Source organism: Sorex fumeus, unplaced genomic scaffold (genome assembly GCF_029834395.1).
Source record: "Sorex fumeus unplaced genomic scaffold, SorFum_2.1 ptg000037l, whole genome shotgun sequence".
In the NCBI taxonomy this organism is placed as follows: domain Eukaryota; kingdom Metazoa; phylum Chordata; class Mammalia; order Eulipotyphla; family Soricidae; genus Sorex; species Sorex fumeus.
The window spans coordinates 38,657,092-38,676,206 of record NW_026606094.1 but is presented as its reverse complement, the minus strand read 5'-3'; the positions used below and the strand labels follow the sequence as shown (position 1 = coordinate 38,676,206).

The window sequence follows — 19,115 nt, the reverse complement described above, 5'->3', positions numbered from 1 at the left end:
AAACATCTTCATTATAATCTGATAGTCAATAAAATATTTTTCTTTAGGAAGATTAAGAAGTCTATGAAAGAATAGAATAATTTTGAATTAGAAATAGTACAAATAAATTGTATTGAGGTGATAGGATTTAGCTTGGGGGAGCACTTTTGACAGATTGTGTATAAAGTCTACAATCCTATATTTCTAAATCTGAAAAATGAACTTTTACATAAGAGACTAGCAATAGGAGACAAGATAAATTATATTGCAAAAATGTACGTATGAACAATTGTTCTTTTTAGTTTTTTTTCTTTCTTGGTTACTCCTGGCTCTGCACTCAGAAACTACTCCTGGCAGTGTTCGTGGGACCATTTGGGATGCTTCTGGAATGCTGGGGATTGAACCTGGGTTGGCCGAGTGCAAGGCAAACACCTTACTGCTGTACTATAGCTCCAGCCCTTGGACAGTTGTTCTTAATTGTCTCATTAGATCTTAAATTGAGCTTTATGGTCATAAACGCTTTATACAGGTGGCTGAAAACCACCATTCCAATTTACAAACATATCATTTAAGTTATGCTCAACTTCACTATTGCTTAAACATATTTATTTATAAAAACAGACTTTGTTGAGAAAGAAATAGCAAGACAATAAACAATAGATCCTCTGGGAGCTATTTTTTTTAATTGTTCAAGTATAGTAGCCAGTTGGTGGGTGTGACCCCACGAACTACTGGAATTTGGAGGATCTGGGTGGAGGATGCTCAGCCCTGATCCAAGTAGGCTTGGAGATCTCAGCCTCGGGACCCGCATGCCTTTGTTCCTCTACCAGTACCTTCATGTGTGTGGAGAGTGGTCTCAGCATGGTGGTGGCTGGTTCTGGAGGTCTTCGGCTGCCAGAGCTCTGGTCAGGGCAGGAAGGGAAACTCAACCCGCCCCCCTCCAAGGGTCCTGGCGAGGATAGCCAGGCGCGGAGGCAGGAGACTCTGCGCTGTTCTCTTCAATAAGATGTCCAGGAGCTGGGTTTTATAGTCTCTGAGTCTTGGCTGTTGATGGGGGCCAGTTGGTGGGTGTGATGTGGCACCATGAAATCCCATCAATGGCCAAGATTCAGAGACTATAAAACCCAGCTCCCGGACATCTTATTATGACATCTTATTATCTCATTCCTACTTTGGACAAACTGGCAGGCTACCGAATGTAACCTGCCCACATGGCAGAGTCTGGCAAACTCCCCGTGGTGTACCCAATATGCCAAATACCAGTAACAATGATGGGTCTCATTCTCCTAAAGAGCCTTGAATATGGCACTTTCTTAAATATCTCAGGGCTAGGATGAAGGAGATGTTACTGGGGCGGGGCCTGCTCGAGGCAATCGACGAATAACAGGATGTCGTGATCGTGATCGTGATAGTAGCAAAATGGGTCTTTGATACTGTTTTCAGAGGAGGTTGCATGACTTTCATCCAGAAACTGAATGCAGCATCTTCACAAAACAACTCTTATCTTTGGTTATGCTGATAAAAGGTTTGCATGACTCCTAAAAGAAAGCTTATCCTGAACCATCACCTAGATAGTTTTGTTTTGCCTGCACAGGTAAATAAATATTTGAAAAATCCTCCATATCTTACAGTTCATGTATTCGATATGCCAGACACAGTAACAACAAAGTCTCCAATGGAGACGTTACCCAATCTTAGTATCTTAAAAAAAATTAAGTGAGAATCCAGTCTTATGGCCCAGTTGCATAAAAAGTTTCCATGAGATAATTATTGAAATGACATCTTTATGGTCAAATTCATTCTCTCTTTAGCTAACACCACCATGTTTCATGACAGAAGTTAAATGTCAAGTCACTAATGACTCAGACATGTAATAGCAGTAGTAAGCTTTAATAGTAGTAGCTGTCTTTTAAACTACGTCTATGAGGTAGATTCTATACTTCACATTTACATTTACTTAATTTTGAAACCAATTCTCCCTCATACAAGTAGCTCCACTGTACAAATTAGAACATCAATGCTAGAGATTTATTTAACCACTTAAACTAATGGAGGCAAAATTTAAACTTGGATTGGCCTAATTTAGAAGCTGTGTTTTATTCTGATCTGTAATACTGAAGAGACTGAAGAAATGCTTAAGAATACATGAACTTGCTTTGCAGGAATTCTGTGCGGAAGGCACACATCTATGGAATTACTTTTAGCATTTCACAAGCATTTATGTATTTTTCCTATGCTGGCTGTTTTCGATTTGGTGCCTATCTCATTGTGAATGGACATATGCGCTTCAGAGATGTTATTCTGTAAGTAGCTTTAAACATATTAAGATTATTTTTCTCATAAGGTTTGAATATGTCTATTAAAATATATTTTTGAGTTAGACAAATAAACCTTACTTGTTCAAAAATGGGGTCATAATTGGATTTATCACTGAAATCTAATCTTGTCAGTGATCCAAGTATAGTTTAATTATCTGGATGAAACTAAAATTAGCCATGTTCATAAAGTAGAATTTTTTTGATACATAGAAACTCCAATTAGGACAGCAAGTTTTTTCATTGTGTGATGTAGGCAGAAATAAATGATAATTAGAAAGTGGCTCATTACCATGCACTGAAAATAGAGTTAAATTTTACTGTTTATCTCTAATCCAAAGATGGCCTTGACAATGACAGGGGAATGCTTGATTGGAAGCACTGGCAAAGGCTCACTCTGGCCCAACAACCAGGCCTGGGATGACCCTGCCAGCATTCGCCTCCTAGATTCTTTGTTTCCTGCTCTCCAAGACTGGCCAATGGCCTTTCTAATTGATGCACTCCTCTTTTCAAAATATGCTGAACACGTCCAATTAGGTTATGGTCTAGTCTTGCCCAAAGGAAGTCTCACTTATTTTAAGGTCACTAGACATCTACTCAGATGCTGAGATCTTCAAGTAGGAGTTAGCAACCTTTGATGGGCCAGGTCAAAGCAAAGTGAAACTGTCAGAACTGCCTTTTTTGTGTTTACTTAAGCTAACCATAACAAAGTGTATACAGTCTTATCAGTTAAGATCCCAGCTGGAAACAAATGACATTGTCAACAGGCTACTTGAGGAGTATTTACTCAAGGGTCTGTTCTCTCAGGAGTGAAGTGTGGAGGTGAGCAGTGCACAGGGAATTGCTGAGGCCGCCTTGGTGCCCAGCTGGGAATCATGATGACCTGAAGCCTGAAGGGCAAGTGAGGGGAAGATTTTCAAAATCTGCAGGGCTTTCTGGAGTTTGGGATGGTGGAAAACCAACTGCATAAATTGTCCAGCTAGAAAGAAGCCAAAGAAACAAAAAGCACCACAGACTGTCTCTGAGTTCCCCCAATTCCCTGTGGGTGCTTCCATTGGCAATATCTGAGGAAGTCTGGGCTCCGGAAAGCCTGAGGTCAGGCCCAGAGGTCAGCCCTCCCAGCAGACTGTGGCCAAGAGGGCAGAGACTTCAGAAAGTCAGATGGAAACATCCATCTGGAAATTACACTTTGGAATACCTTTGTTGTCTAGAAAATAACATCGAGAAAGTGGGCTGTGTCTTGGTGGCACTTGTTTATACCATTACAGTGTATAATTCTGTCATAAATCTGCAGTTCTCCTGCTCTCGAAGCACCAACCAACACTTTTATGCAGCAGTGTTTTTGAGTAAACTGTGAGGGGGTGAAAATTCTGAATAAACATAAGCCAGTTTATAAAATCTATTATACTAAAGCTAAATTATAGGCCATGGATTTTTCACCACTTATTAATTTATTTTTATTTTTTGATAAAACAACCCTTCAGAAAAATTAAGGGGCAGCTAAATCTATCCACCTTTTTTCTTCCATGAAGTTATTACTTAAGTACATTAAACACTTTTGAAGCAATTTGATTTTACAATACTGTTAACGGAAGAGTTTCCGTTGCACAATGTTCCAACCCCACATCTCCACCAGAGTGTCCGCTTCCATCCATCATTGTCTTGGACTCTCCTCCCAGCCCCCAGCTGCCCCCTACCTTGGTAAAACCAGTTCTATAAATAAGTCCTCAGCTTCTATTGTCTTTGATTATTTGTTTGAACACATTATATATATATGTACATATATATATTAGATTTAGAAGTTTTAGAGATAAAAATTTGGAGATTCTTTATAAAAGTTCTTATGACTGAATATTCTCCCCTCTTCTTCTGGGGGTGCTCTGGGCCAGGGATAGTTTTTTGAAGATGTGTGTCTCAGAATCTTTAGGCCTTCCCAAAAGGTGTTTTAGCTAAATCCTTTTATAAAGACCATATGATTAGAAAATTGACCTTGCTTTTGGGCATTTTTTTCAGGGTAGTATCAATATGTTGTAAAAGAAAGTCATTTCTAGTAAAGGACAATAATGATATTTAATTTTTATTATTAAATAAATAATACAACAATTTATCTATGGTGATAATTGTTATGTTTGGTCTGTAAACAAAAAAGGTCAGAGCCCTATATTCAGTAGGTAACATCATTTTTGGTACCTGGTGTGCCAATTCCCTCACATGTTAAAAAGTGCATAATTAGTTACTAAAATTTCTTGATTACAAACTAGAATCAGTTATGAGCCATCTCCTGAAAGAAAACTTGAGAAAGTTGCATTCATTTCAGGAAAATAGAGGCTCCTCAGGGAAGCCAGAGGGCAGTAGGGAAAAGAAAAGCCTGGCTTTAGAGATAAGACAGGAGTTCAGGTGCTTACCTTGCATGCCACATGCCACAGGTGAGCCATATCAGAGCAGTCAGCCTTTTGCACCGCTGGGTGAGGCTCAAATTTCCTCACTCCAAACACACAAATGCACACACACGCACACAGACACACACACACACACACGAAAAAAATCTTAGGCAGGAAATGATTTTGCCTCTTCTCTGGATTGCTTTTATGAGAATTTCATGGGAATGGGGCAGGAGGATGGCCAAAGACTAGTTTGGTAAGCAGTGTGTCTTTGGATTTCAAATATCATGATGCTAATTATTTAAGCTAGTTTTTTCCATTCTTTTGCTTTTGTCTAGGGTGTTTTCAGCAATTGTGTTTGGTGCAGTGGCTCTAGGACATGCTAGTTCCTTTGCTCCAGACTATGCGAAAGCCAAATTGTCTGCTGCACACTTGTTCATGCTGTTCGAAAGACAACCTTTGATTGACAGCTACAGTGAAGAAGGACTGAAGCCTGTGAGTTTTCTGTCACCTTATAACTTCCCAGTTATTTTCATTAAAAAAATGTAATATATACTAGATTGTAACTATAGAATATATTTATAATGACTGCAGTCATATTTTCTTAGCTTACTTTGTGACATTAACTGGTAGCTTAAAATTCCACAGGGGGTTCATGAAATTTCAGGTTTAGCATATACAGTATTTTTTAAATAGTTAATTCAGTGCTAGTGAGAGAGCACAGTGGTTAAGGGGTTTGCCTGCATGGAGTCATTCTTGGCTCTACCCCTGGCACTATATATGAAGTCCCAAGCACCTATAGGAGTAAAACCTAAGCACAGTGCCTGGCTATGACCCCAGACCACTAAACAAACAAAATTTTAAGTTAATAAAGAAATATTGGAACTGAATAATTTTCACAAAAATAGTAGACATTTTTTGCTTGAAGGTATATGCCTAGTTCATACGAATGTAATTTTCAATTTTTGCCTTATTTACATTTTTTCATCGCTTGAATTACAATTAGTGAGATCACTTTATCTACAGCAAAAGGTAATAACCCTATACTGACTCCAAAGTGAACATGGCTGTGGACCTGATTGCTCTCTGGGCTCTTGCTCCTACACATTTTAATGCAAGAGATGCAATTTGGGTAAAGAAATATGAATCAATCCAATCTTTCTAGAATTTCATTGATATTTTGTCTTCTGAGAAATGGCTGCCTAGTAAGTGAGATAGACTGAGATAAAGAGTGAGATAGAGGCTGGATATGGGCTTCTGTTCTCTGGGACAGCAGATAGAACTGACTCTATATTCCCATTGTCTTTCAACTTTGTGCCATGACCTTGGCTCCAGCCTTAGAATCATTAGTTAACAAAGATAAATATTTCTCTTTCTTGGGCCACATCTGATGTGCTCAGGGATTAGTCCTGGCTCTATGTACAGGCATCACTCCTGGTGGGACTTGGAGGACCATATGTGGTATCAGGACTATCAAACCCTGGCCAGCCACATACAGGGCTGTACTGTCTCTCTGACTCTAAACATTTCTCTTGACTGAAATTGGAATCAGGTTATATAACAGTTGCCTCTAGTATGACTCTTCCTGACCTAATCTGTATTCCACACCTTCCTTTTATGTATTTATGCATTGTTCTGAATGTGAGTTTTATGTTTTGCTTGAAATGGCTTCCCCCCTCGCCCCCCATTCTGGCAATACTTGGGCCAATTATAACTGAAACATTAAAAAATTTTGTTTTAGGAGAAGTTGGAAGGAAATGTGACATTCAATGAAGTTGTGTTCAACTATCCCACCCGACCAAATGTCCCTGTGCTGCAGGGGTTGACCCTCCAGGTGAAGAAGGGCCAGACCCTGGCCCTGGTGGGCAGCAGTGGCTGTGGGAAGAGCACAGTGGTTCAGCTCCTGGAACGGTTTTATGACCCTCTGTCTGGAACAGTGGTGAGCATTAATAGCATGCTTTAAGACTGTATCCAAGTGGCCAAACAATGCTGGTGTTGTCCGAATTTGCCTGACAAGGAAAACTCTAGGATTCTAACCAATAGAGTGACCATTTTCCATAAGCTCCCAAGTGGTACCCATAATCAGATAAGTATGTAGGACAGTAGCATAGAAAATAGTAAGACCTCAATTAATGTCATCAGATTCTGGGAAACTGTAAGTGAAACGATGTATAATGAAACCAATTCTGGGACAACTTCCTTTCATTCAACATAGATCGAGATTCTACATTTCTCACCAACACTTATAACAAAAGGCCTTGAAGGAAATAACATGTTTGAGGATTGCTGTTACCAGGACTTTACTGAATATGAAAATACTGAATCTGAAGTTGACTACCCTGTCCTAGATCTTTGATAGTCTAAAAAGAACGTCCTCCTAGTGAACAATGACTTTGTAGATTATAAAGGTGAACTGCAAACTCCTTTCAGAATTCTAAGTAGGTTGACTCCCAGGACAAGCATGATTATAACCTTCCCACCTTCTTTTACTTTGCCTTTTCTCTCTAATCCTGTAATAGACTTTGATTCTCATCTCCAGTCTTTTTATGCTAGGCTTTTATCTTTGGTTTTCAGTCTCTGGCTCCGATAATGAGTGAGACCTAAACATGAGACTTTATCATCTTTTATACATGATGCTTGCATCTCCCAGTTTCTCAGAATGACACTCTGACCTAACACTACTTATAATTGACATTTGAAGTCTCCAATATATTTAATTTAGCTTTGTTGTTTATGGGAAACCTCGTGCAACCAGCTCAACATTGTGGTGTAGGTATCTTGAGCAAATACTCTGGTGAGCATTTTCTTCTTTAGTGAGAGATCAAGACTAAATGTCTGACCCTACCTGTGGCTTTTAGTTTATGGCAAACAAAAGAGCGATAAAAAAAATACCGACACCAAAATAATTCTACCAAGTTAAACACCCTTTTGGGAACTTTTTTAAATTTCCAGGGAACTTTTGCCCTTAGTACCTGAGAAAAAGAGAACTGAGGGAATTTGAAGACTGGCAGTTCTCAGAGAAGAGAGGTAGATGTGTAGAACAAGAGTTGATCCACTTTCATCATTTAGAGCCATGCTACTTGTCAATACTTTCCTTTCTCTAATTTGCTTGAGAGAGGGATTTAAAGTCATTTCAAGTTAGAAATCACTCAAAGGATAGCAGGCAGATGTAGAATAACCACTTGGAAGAGGATGATATAATTTCTGGAGGAGGGTAGACAAATACAAAGAAAGGTATTTGGAAAGACATGCCAAACATGCTACCATTTTCCCCGTTAGCCAAGTAAGGATGGTTTAACCATTTGATTTTGTTGGTCTCCAACAATGTAAGTGCTGAAAGACATGGAAGGCTTGAACTCATGTCTAACATGTAGCATCATTATGCCTCCATGCAGCAATCTTTCAGATGGTTGATCTGGTTTAGTTTTCCTACATTATTTGCTAGGGTTTTTTTTTTAAATAAATACTAAAGTTTATAGGTTTTATTTTCAGCTCCTAGATGGTCAAGAAGCAAAGAAACTCAATATTCAGTGGCTCAGAGCCCAACTTGGAATTGTGTCCCAGGAGCCCATCCTGTTTGACTGCAGTATTGCTGATAATATTGCCTATGGAGACAACAGCCGAGTTGTATCGAAGGATGAAATTGTGAACGCAGCCAAAGCAGCCAATATACATCCTTTCATTGAGACATTACCCCATGTAAGTTAACTGATAATTTGTTAGGAAAGCACATCATTTTAAACTGTTTTTTATTCTTTCCCAAGTTATACACCAACTGATTCCTGCAATATGTTTACTGAATTCGTGGCTCAGGATAAGACACTGAACTTTGTGATAGTTTCCTATTTCCAAGATTCCAAAGCTATTATTTTTAGTTATTTTATTTTTTATATACACCTGGCAGTGCTCAGAGGTTACTTCTGGCACTGCACTTAGGAATTAATCCTGATGGTGCTTGGAGGACTATATGGGGTGCTGGGGATGGAACCTGGATTGGCCATGTGCAAAGCAAATGCCCTACTCACGGTACTATTGCTCTTGCCCCGTAATTTGTTTATTTTTAAACAGGGAAAGTAGCTTTTATGTCAGTTTTGTGCAGTGTAGTGAAAGCACATGAAATAATAGTAAATAAAAACATCATAGCAGTTTGAAAACTAGTGGAAAAACTCTTTGTTTTGGTGGTACATACAGCAGTATCCAATGGCTTACTCCTGGCTGTACTCAGGAACTGCTCCTGATAAGACTTGAGGGAACTTATATGATGCCAGGGGTGAAACTCAGGTTGGCCAAGTATAGAACAAGCACCTTACCTGCTCTACTATCTCTCCAGCCCCTAAGGGAAAAACATTTAAATCTGCCTTCTTTTCCATTTTTCCTTATGATTCTGGCCAGAATGTCACATAAGATGTTAAATCAAGTGTAACAGATACAACTTCCTTGGACTTGATTCTGGTTTTAGGAGGAAATATTTGGTCTTGCAACATTAAACTGTTAGATAAGTAATGTTTTATTAGCAGCCTTTCATCAGGTTAGGCTATTTCTCTTTGGGGCTTAAATACTTTGTCATCAGTAAGTAAATTAAATGTTTCTCGGTTTCAAGTGTATTTTGTTTTTACCTTGAATATTACTGTTTACATATTAACATTGAATTTTCAAATGTTAACCAATTCCTAGGATAAAATCACATGGTCATGGTATATAACCCTTTCTGTAGTTTCTGGATTCCACTGGCTAATACTTTGAATTTGTGTTTATATATTGCTTTGGAGTTTTAGCCTGGAAATGTCTTTATCTGGTTTTGATGTTAGGGTGACGCTCACCTGATAATTTGAGGTACAATTATTTCTTTAAATATTTAATAGAATTTCTCTTTTAAACTGAGGCACATGTGTGTATGTAAATGTTTACCTAAATCAACTTATATGTTAATATTTTTTGTTGCTGTTTTTGAACCATGCCATATGGTGGCCTTACTCTGGCTCTGCAATCAAGGATCATTCGTTATGGGTTTGCAGGACCAGATGTGCCAGGGATTGGACCTGGGTCACTGCATGCTAGGCAAGCACCATGCCTGCATCACTCTGGCTCCAGATATTCAGATTTTCTTTTAATTTGAATCAATTTTGTAACTTGTTTTAGTAATTTATTATCTAAAGCATCGAATTTGGCATTAAGTTGTTCAAAATAATTGCTTTGGTCTTATTTTCTGTAGGACAATAGTTTTGATTTTCCTTAATTCCTGGTCTTGTTCATTTCTGTCTTGTTTACCCATCCAAATGTTGCTTAGTTTTCTACTGTAAAGTAACTTTGAGAACTAGTCACTAGTTTTCTAGTTTCATTTTTAAAAAGGAAAATCATGTTAAATGGGAAACCAAAAACTATTAGATGAACAACAGAAACGTTTATTCTAATATGTGTTCCTGTTAAGTAGAAATGATTGTCAAGCAAAAGTTTATATAAGCTTTTAATACATTAGTTATTTTATTTCTTTGGTTAGAACTTTATTGACATTATTAATGGATGACTTGCAGAAATATGAAACAAAAGTAGGAGATAAGGGGACTCAGCTCTCAGGAGGTCAAAAACAGAGGATTGCTATTGCCCGCGCTCTTATCAGACAACCTCAAATCCTACTGCTGGATGAAGCTACATCAGCTCTGGACACTGAAAGTGAAAAGGTATGGCTTTTACGGTCCCACTTAAAGTAGAAGTTTGCTTTATTGTCAACCATGAAAAAAATATGTATGCACAGGGGTAAACAAATTTAGACCAATTCTATAAAAGTGGAGTATTTTATTCCTTTCAATATTTTCCAAATTTTAGAAAATACAAAAAGCAAAGCATAAAAAAGGCCTGACATAATCATATTAGCATATTAAATACAACAAATGACTATAAAAATATGGTTATTATTTTAAATAGGGCTGGAGCGATAGCACAACAAGTAGGGCATTTGCCTTGCACACAGATGACCCAGGTTTGATTCCTCTGTCCCTCTCGGAGAGCCCGGCAAGCTACTGAGAGTATCTTGCCCGCACGACAAAGCCTGGCAAGCTCCCCGTGACGTATTTGATATGCCAAAAACAGTAACAACAAGTCTCACAATGGAGACATTACTGGTGCCTGCTTGAGCAAATCGATGAACAACAGGAGGACAGTGGTACAGTGCTACTTTAACTAAATTACATTATGACCACCTAGAGATTTTAAATACTTGTGAAGATTCAGAGTGAAATTTCATTTTCATTAGAGTTTAAAAACACCATGCAGGGGTTGGAGAGATAGCACAGCAGGTAGGGCATTTGCCTTGCACATGGTTGACTCGGGTTCGATTCCCAGCATCCCATATGGTCCCCTGAGCACTGCCAGGAGTAATTCCTGAGTGCAGAGCCAGGAGTAACCCCTGTGCAGTGCTGGGTGTGACCCAAACAAACAAACAAAAAAACACCATACACAGATTATAATGTAATTTATCTAAATAATTCATAGAAGCTAAGGACAGATGAGAAAGTTATTTTGCTAGCATAGTAAAAAAAAAATCTAAGTTCCTATACTGTTAAAACTTACATTTAACAATTTTTTTAACATACGGCATTTTATTTGGTCTTATCAACAGATTGTCCAGGAAGCCCTGGACAAAGCCAGAGAAGGCCGCACCTGCATTGTGATCGCCCACCGCCTGTCCACTATCCAGAATGCAGACCTCATCGTGGTGTTTCAGAATGGCCGGATCAAGGAGCAGGGCACACACCAACAGCTGCTGGCACAGAAAGGCCTCTACTATTCCATGGTCAGTGTTCAGACTGGGACACAGACCTTATGAACTCTTGTTATGTCTTACAAATAAATATAAAACACTCTACAACTTTTTCCCCCTGATTTATTAAAGACATTTTTAGTTTAAGTCAACATAAAACAGAGGTGTGTCCTGATGGGAAAATATTTAATTTGATGTTCAAAATTTAGGTGTTTCTAGTGGTATCTGTTTGATGACATTTGCCAACAGCAGTCTGGCTTTCCCTGAGTTGTTAGAAACATATAAAGAAAGAAAAACCTAGTTTGGAAAATAAATGCTGTACAATCTGGAGTAGGGGCATAGGTCAAGTGGGAGAGTGTGTACCCTCCCTTCAATCCTTGAGCACTACCAGTGTGCCACCTACAAAAAACTAAAGTAGAAGAGAACTCACAGAAATAATTTTAATATATTGATTCCAGCACTATAATTTATGTTAATGAAGCCATATTCAAGTGTGAGCCAATGGTAGTCTGAATTGCATCAAATGTGTTATGAGTTAATTTTTATGACCCTGATTATCTGGGTAGAGGACAGAATAATTTGGGAACAAATTTTCCAACTACAAAAGAAAAATAAATTGCTTATAGCATAGTTTCGCACTTAGAAAGTTTCCAAATCATTATTCTATTCCCAGATTGAGATATTTAAAATCAATTATAAAAATGAAAACACATCAAAGCCCCTCCCCCTGCCCATGTTTCTTCCACTAGATAAGCTAACTTGTAGGCATTTATTTGTTCCAAAGAGCAAGAAAACTTAACAGTATTTTTAAAATGCTAAAAACTCAGTGAATATTGCACATAAATTCAGTAAAATTTGAAAACTAGAAATAATAAAATTCTCAGTTTTTACAGCAACTGCTTTATTAAATCTTTCCCCATAATATTAACCCCCTTTTTTTCAAGAAAAGAAGCGATTACATGGAAGAAAAAATAATTCTAGGCAACCCTTGGAAACTAGCCACACAGGAATGTATTTTTTTCATAAATTTTTACAATTCTTATAGCTGTGATACACTATTTAGGTCAGTCAACTAGCCAATCCAAATTCTATCTGATCCAAAATAACCAGTTATTACCAAACACTTTTACAACTGTGACCATGCATAAACTTGACTACCAATGGACTGAATTTCAGAGTAGGGCAAGGAGTACATTGCCATGGTGACTTAGAGCGAGCAGATTTCAACCTACTCTTCTATCATTATTCCCAAGCTTGTTTGATAAGGATCCTAGAACATCGACTCAGAGATATCCCTGAATCAGTACTTCTGGGTTGAGACCCAGAAATCTCTTTGGTAAAAATGTCCTGGGTGATTTTTAACTGTAGGTAGATTCAGGCAATATAATAAAGAAGTAAGGAAAGGTTTCTCTGCAGGAGATGATCAGTAAAATGCCCAACTCTAGAGATTTTCAAATCGCCACACAAATGATTCTAAACTTCCTGATACTTCAGACTACAAAATTATACCAGTGAGGAAAAGGTCCTAAGTTTAGATGTCCCCTCTTCCTTAAATGATATAGACAACCAATAAACTAAGTATACCATAACTTTATGGTATAACTTTATGACACAATGCTACAAATGTGACCTACAATAAATCATGCCCTGTGTGCTCACTTATTTCATTTACAAAATGACTTTGCTGCTGATTTTAGCAAGAGATAACGTTTTTTCCTACCTCTTGAATTGAACTGTCCTTGAACTCTTGAATTTTTAACTCATTGACTCAGGTGCTATAATTTGTGTTGTTTTTTTTTTTTTGGACTATGTTGATCCTGTGCAAGGCAAGTGCTTTACTCTGATGTACTATCTCTTTGTGTTAAGCACAAATTTATGTGTGAGCCACAGGTGTCATTGGGTTAGCTCATAGCCAAATGCAAAAAAAGTGACACATGACTTTAGAGCCCCAGCCTTAAGAGGCTTTGTAATTTCTAGCTTTCTCAAACTCTACCAAGAACAGAAATCTGTAAAACTGATCAGAGACCATCTGGAGAGAGTTACAGCAACCAGGTCCCAAACAAAGGGTGAGGCCATTTAAGGCCTTACAGCCTAAGTTCTGCCTCTCTGTTATTGCGGTGCTGAAACAAATCAGGTAAGACCAGCAGAAGACCTATCCTCAGGGTACAGTCAACTGACACAACACAACTGAGAACTCCTGTGAGGCACTAAAAAAAATGGGGTGTTTATTACACAATAATTAAAAAATTTCAAAACTGAGATGAGAAAATAAAAGATGAAACTGGTACAAATCCATTATTTAAACACAAAACAAGAAGCTACATGATTTGGGGGATTTTATTTTCTGAAAGAAACTACAAAATTGTACAGAGGGGAGAAAATAAAATTAAAGTCCTGAGACAGAGTCAACATTTAATCATTTCATAAACTCATTAACTTTAAGTATGTGCTTATCTTTACACTCAAACTAATTACAATATAATGGCTTTTGTTAAGGATTTTTTTTGTTGTCAGACAGTGTAAACCCCACTCTACACATTCATTCTTCTCTTTATTCCATGAACTATTTTTAGAGCACCATTAAATTATGGTGATCTTTTTCAAACATAATAAGCTTATATTTCTGGGTGAAGACAGAAGACATTGTTTTGGGAAATTATCATTTAATTTTATATTCCATAACCTTTGGCAACTAGAAAATGTTAAAGTGCTTGAAAGATAATGATTTTGAGAGAGAATTTATAGACTATACAAGTGCCAGCAAAAATATTCTAAAAACTAAAAACCTGCATTATTTTAAATTGCAGATTTGCATTGTTGAGGCTCTCAAACTTTGCATAGTTCTAGATTTGCTTCGTAATTTTCAGCAACGACAAAGGAAGTTTCAAAACATTTCTACCTTCGATGTCAGTATAAATTTAGAGCATAGGATCCTACTGATGTCTACTTTTAACAAGTTACCTTTTAATTAACATTTCTTCCTATCTTACATCACTAACCCACTCCCAGCATGTAGTGAAACATTTAATAGTGATTAATTTCTAAAGATGAGCGTTGTTCATCAGATGTATCATATCTTGGAAAGCGTAAAATATCTGCAGAACCAGCTTCTCTGCATCAGTCTCTGGACATGATTTCCAGGCTGAACATGATACAATAATCCTGTAGAGAACAAATAATAAGTGACTAAAAATTTTGAAGTAGTCACCATAGTAAAGATCCAAATAATGACGACACAGACATGAACTTTAGTCCACCTGGCTGTTGATATGTGAATTCCTGATGCCATGTGAATGTAACCTGATCCAGAGAGGATGAAGTCATACTTATACCACCTGCCAGGAACACCTAAATTATTATGTGACTAAACCTAGGGACAAAGGGAACAAAACTTAGCCTGAATATTGTGTGTATGTGTGTGTGCATGTGTGTGTGTGTGTTTGTTTTGGGCCACAATTAATGGTGTTCAGGATTTACTTTTGGCTCTGCCATAAAGGGGCTCGGGAGATCATAAGGGATGGTGAGGATCAATTCGGGTTGACCACATGCAAAGCAATGCATGCTTACCTGCTGTACAATCTCACTGACCCTAGAGTGAAATCTTATTATGTTAAACAAGCAGTAAAAGGAATGAGTTAGAATATGAATTTATACTGTAGCTTGCAATGAAGCGTACATTTTAAAAATGGTAATATTATAGTTCTTAAAGAGATGAACAAAAACACTAAAATGGGAAAAACGTATAAGAGAAGTGAAAAACCATTTTTTAAAAATCCAGATAGAAAGTCTCTGGAAACCCAGAGAGCCATGCCTTCCATCACGTCCTTTGGATCCTCCTGTTGAAGAAACTCCCAACTTGGCAGGTGATAAAAGTGGCCCTAAGAAGCTGTCAGGAATAGGAGAGAAGCCTAGATTCAGGTCAACTAACCAGAAACTTTCTAGAAATGATTCCTTCCATTTTAGACAAAATCATGCATTAAAATAACAATTCAAAACCACTGTATTATACAGTATAAAACCTGTGAATAGCCACGTAATTTTCAGTCACCCCCAAAGACAAATACTTTAGATGTGCCTTAGATTCATCAGAATAAAACTAAAATGCTCTAGCCCAGTCTGTAACAAAGAAATCAGTATGGGTGGTTTATATTTGCTGGAAGGTCTATAAACCTATAGTAAGATCCTACTTTGTGTTTGCCTAGTGATTCATAATACCAACTTAAAATTCACACAGAATTTTTAAATTCATATTTGGAAATTTTTAAAATTTGGTCATAGGTGTGTATCACAGAAAGAAAACAGCCTTTCCTCCATGTAAAATTCAGTAAAAGATACACACAAATGGTAATAAATAAGGAAAAATTTCTTAAGAAAATGTTCAATTTATATTATTTTTGCATATAAAATCAGTAAAAATGTTTTATAATGGATATTGTTGGCAATGACAAAATGAAGGATATGGATAAGGATGTTACTTATGATGATGAAAAACTGGAAATAACAGAGTAGTAGTTTAATTATAGAAATCCATAATAATACATACTACTCAACCATTAAACTATCCCAAAGGATATTTAGTGGCACTGGGAATTCTTGAAATAATGAGAATGGAATTCAAAGAAAATATGCTAAATATTTACAATATGGTCTAAATTTATAAAAATTATACAATCTATACACTATAAACATTGAAAACCAATAGTAAGTTGTGTCTTATAATGGACATATAGAAGATGTTATGTTTTGTTCATATTTTATGACATTTTTACCAGTATGTAATATTTTTATAATAAAATGCTATGTCAAAAATGAATCAGGCTTATGTGTGAAATAGAAAACCACCTTTAGTCAGTTTCTATGTATTTCCACGTATTTGAATTTGTCTCTACAATCTTACTCATCAATTTGCATCTGCCTTTTCAACTGCCACTGATATACTTTTCTTGATAAAAAAATGAATATAAATCTCTGTATTCAAAGAAATTTTAAAGTCTGTGTGTACAAAACAAAACTTGATTCTAGCATAACATGTCCTGAAACCTGTTTCTCCTCTAATTTTCATCATAGTAAATGTAACCATCAGCAGTTCATCAGTAAAATCTATTCTCGCTAGTCTGAAATCCCTTTAAAGTACTTCCCAAATTCCTTCACTTCTTTCTACCTTCATTACCAACTGCCTTATTCAATTTATTCTCCTTGCTTCCGAAGTTCTACTGTTTCATTTTGGCCTACATTACTGTACACCTAATATTTATTTCGTATCAATCTTTGTATTCAGATAAATATAAAAATATAAATGTATTTGTTGGTGGGCTACACCCAGCTGTGTTCAGGGTTTATAACTCCAGGTTCTGTGCTGAGGGGTCACTTCTGGTGGAGTTTGCGGACAATATGTGGTGCCAGGGATCAAACCGAGGTTGGCTGTGTACAAGGCAAGCACCTTCTATCTCTCAGGCCCTTCATTTTTATATAAATAAAGCATGTCACTTTCATGGGCTGGAGCGATAGCACAGCAGTAGGGCATTTACCTTGCACGTGGCTGACACGGCCAACCCAAGTTCGATTCCTCTGCCCCTCTCAGAGAGCCCAGCAAGCTACTAAGAGTAGCTTTGCTCGAACAGCAAAGCCTGGCAAGCTCCCCGTGACATGCCAAACACAGTAACAGCAAGTCTCATAATGGAGACGTTTCTGGGCCCGCTCGAGCAAATCGATGAACAACAGGAGGACAGTGCTACAGGGCTACAGTCACTTAAGCCCCATGCTTAAGATTCTTAAAATGCTTCTCATTCTGGCTAGAAGAAAGTCTAAACTGCCATAGTAAGAAACTCTACTGACCACTACAGCTAAATCAGTGCCTCCATAAATATTTTTCTTAAGGGGGGATATTTCTAAAGGTATTCAAGAGTCCTGGGGCCACTCTTGGTGGTACCCAGCCAACTGGGTTAGCATTTCAATGAGAGGTCCTGAGGATATGTTGTGGTGTTGGGGATCACCAGGGCTACTCCAACAGTACTGGGGGCCTTTAGGGTTATAGTTGGCGGAGCTTGCTGTGCCACATGAATCTAAAGAACTCCTATCCTATATCTTCTGCAACACTTTTTTTTTTTTAATTTAAAGCTCTTCGGGTGTTTACTCAGAATTAAGAACATTTCCCTTCAAAAACCAGCTCCTGCTTATCTTTCTTCTTTTTTTGTTTTTATTTTTGAGTCACACCCAGCAGTGCTCAGGGTTTACTCCTGTCTCTGTACACAGGGATCACTCCTAGAGAGCTCAGGAGCACCGTAAAGAGATGCCAGTAATCGAACCCAAGTTGGCCATATGTAAGACAAGCATCCTAGCTGTTATACTATGGCTCTTGCTCCTGTTTATCTTTCATCTACTTCTCTCGAACTTTTTTCTCTGCTTCCCTTCCCTTGGGGTCAAACTTAATTCTGCTCCACATAAGTGTCAAGCTCTTTCCTACCCCCAGGGTTTGTAACCACAAGCAACTAAGTCACTGTTGAAAACATTTTCTGAGTAACACCAGCCACTACTACAGAACCATAGATCAAATCAATACATCAAACCCTTTACTTCTGAATGTATGTTCTAAGAGGGGAAGATAAATAATATACAAAAGAAGGCATTTATCAATAAGTATGGGTGGTTGTTGCGTTAAAGTGGTGGGAGTATAGTGAAGGGCAGAAGTGCTATTTTAAACAGGGAAGGCCTCAGACAGCACACCGTCAACAAATATCTAGAGGGAGTAAGTAAGGGAGTGTTTTTGATTACACCTAAAAGGGATACATAGTACTCTTACTGAGTCAAGGAAATCAGAACTGCAAATAACTGGACAAAACTTGCTCTGATGTTCCAAGGTACAGGAAGGCCAGTGGCTGGAGGACTGTGCCACAGTAGGTGAGTTGGGAGAGTGATGGTCAGTGGGGAACCAAACGCTGGATCATGCAGGGGCCTTGAAATTTTACCTATGTTATGTGGGAAGATTATAACGGATTTTAAGTAGAATGCTGTGAGTTCTATTTTCAAACCGGCCACAGGGGCTGCTGGGTAGAGAATAGTCTGCAGGATGGAAAGGTAGAAGATACTACACAGTGTTACTTCGGAAGTAACACTGGGGACAGTAGCCAGTCATTAGTCTGGAGAGCTACTTTGGGGGACTACTTATACAATTAATCCCTTCCCTTCTTCAGCATTTCAGCTTTGCTGTCACCCCTGGGCAAATGTCAAAGCCATGGCCCAGCTCTTTAGTCTCCACTATCACATAAATGTGGTTATTTCCCCTAAAGCATTTACCACTATTTTAAATTAGATTACTTATTTGCTTACGTCTCTCTTTCCCAAGCATAAAATAAAATCTGCAAGAAGTGGGGTGGGCTCATGTTTCTCTTGTTCCCTTAGCACCTAAATAAACCCTGGCACACTTTCAGTTACCACTAAATATTTCCTTAATGAACGACTGAAATTCGTGTCTCAGGACTATTAGAAATGTTTTTCTACCATTTGAGAGCTGAGGCATATCTGACCTAAACTCTTATGATTGCGATATAGAATCTACCACTTGTCAGGAAATGTGTTAGAATGTTACTTATCCTCTGTGTCTGATGGTTTTTTGATGCTTGATTCCTTTTTATGGAAAAGAAAAGTAAACCCTGTTTAAGTCTTTATCATTTACAGTAATGTACA

At 37.8% G+C, this 19,115-nt stretch overlaps 2 protein-coding genes across 7 annotated transcripts in view; one reads left to right on the top strand and one right to left on the bottom strand.

The window, feature by feature from the left end:
- The window catches only part of ABCB4 (ATP binding cassette subfamily B member 4), a 75,217-nt gene extending 62,010 nt beyond the window's left edge, over window positions 1-13,207 (top strand). For 2 of the 5 annotated variants that reach the window (XM_056118643.1, XM_056118642.1), the window contains exons 22-27: window positions 2,142-2,282; window positions 5,014-5,170; window positions 6,417-6,614; window positions 8,168-8,374; window positions 10,207-10,353; window positions 11,292-13,206. In XM_056118643.1, the coding sequence (XP_055974618.1) occupies window positions 2,142-2,282; window positions 5,014-5,170; window positions 6,417-6,614; window positions 8,168-8,374; window positions 10,207-10,353; window positions 11,292-11,498 (1,057 nt within the window). In that variant the 3' untranslated portion in view covers window positions 11,499-13,206. Of the gene's footprint in view, window positions 1-2,141; window positions 2,283-5,013; window positions 5,171-6,416; window positions 6,615-8,167; window positions 8,375-10,206; window positions 10,354-11,291 lie in introns of all 5 variants that reach the window. The other 3 variants (XM_056118644.1, XM_056118645.1, XM_056118641.1) reach the window with 2 other exon arrangements.
- A 544-nt stretch (window positions 13,208-13,751) lies between these two features.
- The window catches only part of CROT (carnitine O-octanoyltransferase), a 50,098-nt gene continuing 44,734 nt past the window's right edge, over window positions 13,752-19,115 (bottom strand). For both annotated transcript variants that reach the window (XM_056118647.1, XM_056118646.1), the window contains exon 17: window positions 13,752-14,594. In XM_056118647.1, the coding sequence (XP_055974622.1) occupies window positions 14,474-14,594 (121 nt within the window). In that variant the 3' untranslated portion in view covers window positions 13,752-14,473. The remainder of the gene's footprint in view (window positions 14,595-19,115) is intronic.